General features: G+C 34.4%; 1 protein-coding gene across 1 annotated transcript in view; it reads left to right on the top strand.

Moving 5' to 3' along the window:
• The window catches only part of ASNS (asparagine synthetase (glutamine-hydrolyzing)), a 20531-nt gene that overhangs the window by 15084 nt on the left and 2682 nt on the right, over window positions 1–2765 (top strand). Inside the window, exons 8-9 of the mRNA XM_019665284.1 lie at window positions 1–109; window positions 597–697. The exon at window positions 1–109 is cut by the window's left edge and continues 3 nt beyond it. Coding sequence (XP_019520829.1) covers window positions 1–109; window positions 597–697 — 210 coding nt within the window. The remainder of the gene's footprint in view (window positions 110–596; window positions 698–2765) is intronic.

The following is a 2765-nucleotide window of genomic DNA, read 5'->3' as shown; positions in this document are numbered from 1 at the left end:
AGGTATGTACTTAATTTCCAAGTACATTCGGAAGAACACAGATAGCGTGGTGATCTTCTCTGGAGAAGGTTCAGATGAACTAACTCAGGGATACATCTATTTTCATAAGGTAAGCATTCTCAAATGGAGGGATATTGGTGCTGGGTTAAGAAAATTATGAATTATTTTACTATTTTCTATCATCTGTCTTTTCAGTATAGCGGTTAACATTTTTGAGTATCTTGTGAGGTATATGAAGAGGTATATGAAGATAGTGTCAGTTTTGTGTTTCTTTTGAGGAGAAAGAAGTCGTGAGTAATGTCAGATAATCTGTCTTCTTTGAAACTAGTTAAATGTGAGATTCACATTTCTGATGTTTCTTAATCTCCTTTGATATTATGGTTATTGCACAGAGTCCTATTTATTTGTGTTTTAGTGTGAGGGAAGACGTGTTTTATACAGCATTTACTCCCTTCCCTAAACTTTGCTTAGCTTTTTTGTCCTACCCACCATCAGCATTGGAGTATGTGTAAGAGTAAGAAATAAAAGCTGTGTGATGTACCCAAAGCAAACATGTTGGTGTCTTTGTAACTTTCGGCTGTGTGTTTGTAACATAGGCTCCTTCTCCTGAAAAAGCCGAGGAAGAGAGTGAGAGGCTGCTGAAGGAACTTTACTTGTTCGATGTTCTCCGAGCAGATAGAACTACTGCCGCACACGGGTAACTTAGTATTTTAAACAGCGACCGTAAAAATAAGCTCAAAAAACAAAAAGTTCCATGGCCGATTTTTTTTTTTTCCTTTTCCAATTAGCTATATGTTGCAAGGTATGACTTTTATAGAGAAAAATGAAGCTTGTTTCTTAACTTAGTCCCAAAAGAATCGGGCTAAATTCAAAGTGTTGAGGAAATGGTGAGAGGACTTGTACAGGTGGTTATAGACTAAGTTTCCATCTTTAAAGCATAACGACATCCTGCCCACATCTGAACAACTGAGAGGGAAGCCACCTGCAGCTCTTTTCAGTCAGCCTTTTTTAAGAAAAGTAAACATTACACACCTCCATGTAACCAGGCTTCTTTGGTATCATTTCTGGTTGGCAAAAGTTTTTATGTTTTAGCTGGTTGTATTGGAGAATCGAAGACACTTCCTGTACAAGATAAACAACCAACATTAAATGTTTCAGTTGCTTCTACCAAATCACACTTGGGAAAAGAACAAAATATGGGTTTGGGAATGAACTGAATCTGTGATTATGCTCCTATCTGCTTGTCCTAATCAGACTCACCAGGATTCAGGAAGCAGATGATGTGACCTGTGATAAAACACTGTGTAACATTGGTTTCTACTGAATCTTGTATGTAAATTAGTAATCAGTTGAGTAAAAAATTTTGAATTATCATTACAGTTTTTAATAGGGTGAAATGGTCTCNGTAGGTAAGGTATTTTATGATATCAAAAGAGATATTTAATACTGAAAAAGTGTAAGGTTTAAAAAAATATTATTTCAAGCAACAGTTTAAAAAACAATACTCAAGAGTGAGTGCAAATAAAATTCCTACGTCAGCAATTGTTTAAGATAAGACCATTTAAGAATTCCCTGAATCTCTTTTGAAGTGAGAGGAACAATAAATATATAGTTAAACTTCCATTTTATGGTATCACTATTTGTATTACTCCAGAAAGTATATATATGTATTTTTTCTGTATCCCTTCCCCAATTTCTCTATATAAAGTCCTTGGGCTATATAGTGAAATAGTCTACATTGTAACTTATTTTCTATAAAGAAGACTCATTTTAGATGCACGTTGGTAAATATTTCACAGTGCAATTTATCAATCAGTAATGATTATTGCCCAGCAAGCAATACTAAATAATTTTTACCCCGTGGATGCATACCAAGATCAGAAGTGTACTCTAAATCAGACTGATCCAGTGTTGTCGAGCCTCTAATATGCTACTGGCTTAGATACGCCTCTCATATAAGACTCATAACCTGATAGGGCTCCATTGCGGGGGTGATAATCACCTCCAAGAGATCAAAAATTGGGGGCAAAAAACTCCTTAGATGTTACAGTGGTTTACAGTGCTCCAAAGAGTCACAATTCATAAAGGGATACATAGCATATCTGGTATTAATATTTCATTAGGGGAGCAATTAGGAAAAATGTCTAAAAAGTCTCCTTAGGGAGGCAATAATGAAAAAAAGGCTAAGAGCCAATACTGGTTGACAGTGCTGTAGAGCAGAAACCAATGGTCATCTTCTAATAACTTATATAGTATCCTAACATATGTGGAATTTGGTAGATAGGCAGTACTAGAAAAAAAAACACTACCAAAACCCCAGCTCTTATTATTTTTGTAGTAATACTGGTATGAAAGGTATAAAGTTTTTTAGATATTTGCATTATTGTTCAGTTTAGCAAAATTTTAAGGTGGATATTCTTGGTCTAAAAGCATTAAAAATTTAAAATCTATATATAAAATTGCGGAATAGTTTTGGACTATTGCATTACAAAAGTGTGACTGTTAGATTATGTGTATATATAAATGGCTATAGATAAAATGTCATTATTTTGGAAACTATATTAATACAGAGTCTAAAAATAAAATCTGTAGTTGTTTCCAAAAGCCAAATAAAAGCATTTTGGGTAAAGAGTTATGTTGACCTTAACAATAATTTCTGTCTCTTTTTAAAGGTATGTACTTAATTTCCAAGTACATTCGGAAGAACACAGATAGCGTGGTGATCTTCTCTGGAGAAGGTTCAGATGAACTAACTCAGGGATACA

Source organism: Hipposideros armiger, unplaced genomic scaffold (genome assembly GCF_001890085.2).
Source record: "Hipposideros armiger isolate ML-2016 unplaced genomic scaffold, ASM189008v1 scaffold_438, whole genome shotgun sequence".
In the NCBI taxonomy this organism is placed as follows: domain Eukaryota; kingdom Metazoa; phylum Chordata; class Mammalia; order Chiroptera; family Hipposideridae; genus Hipposideros; species Hipposideros armiger.
This window is presented reverse-complemented; position numbering and strand designations above follow the sequence as displayed.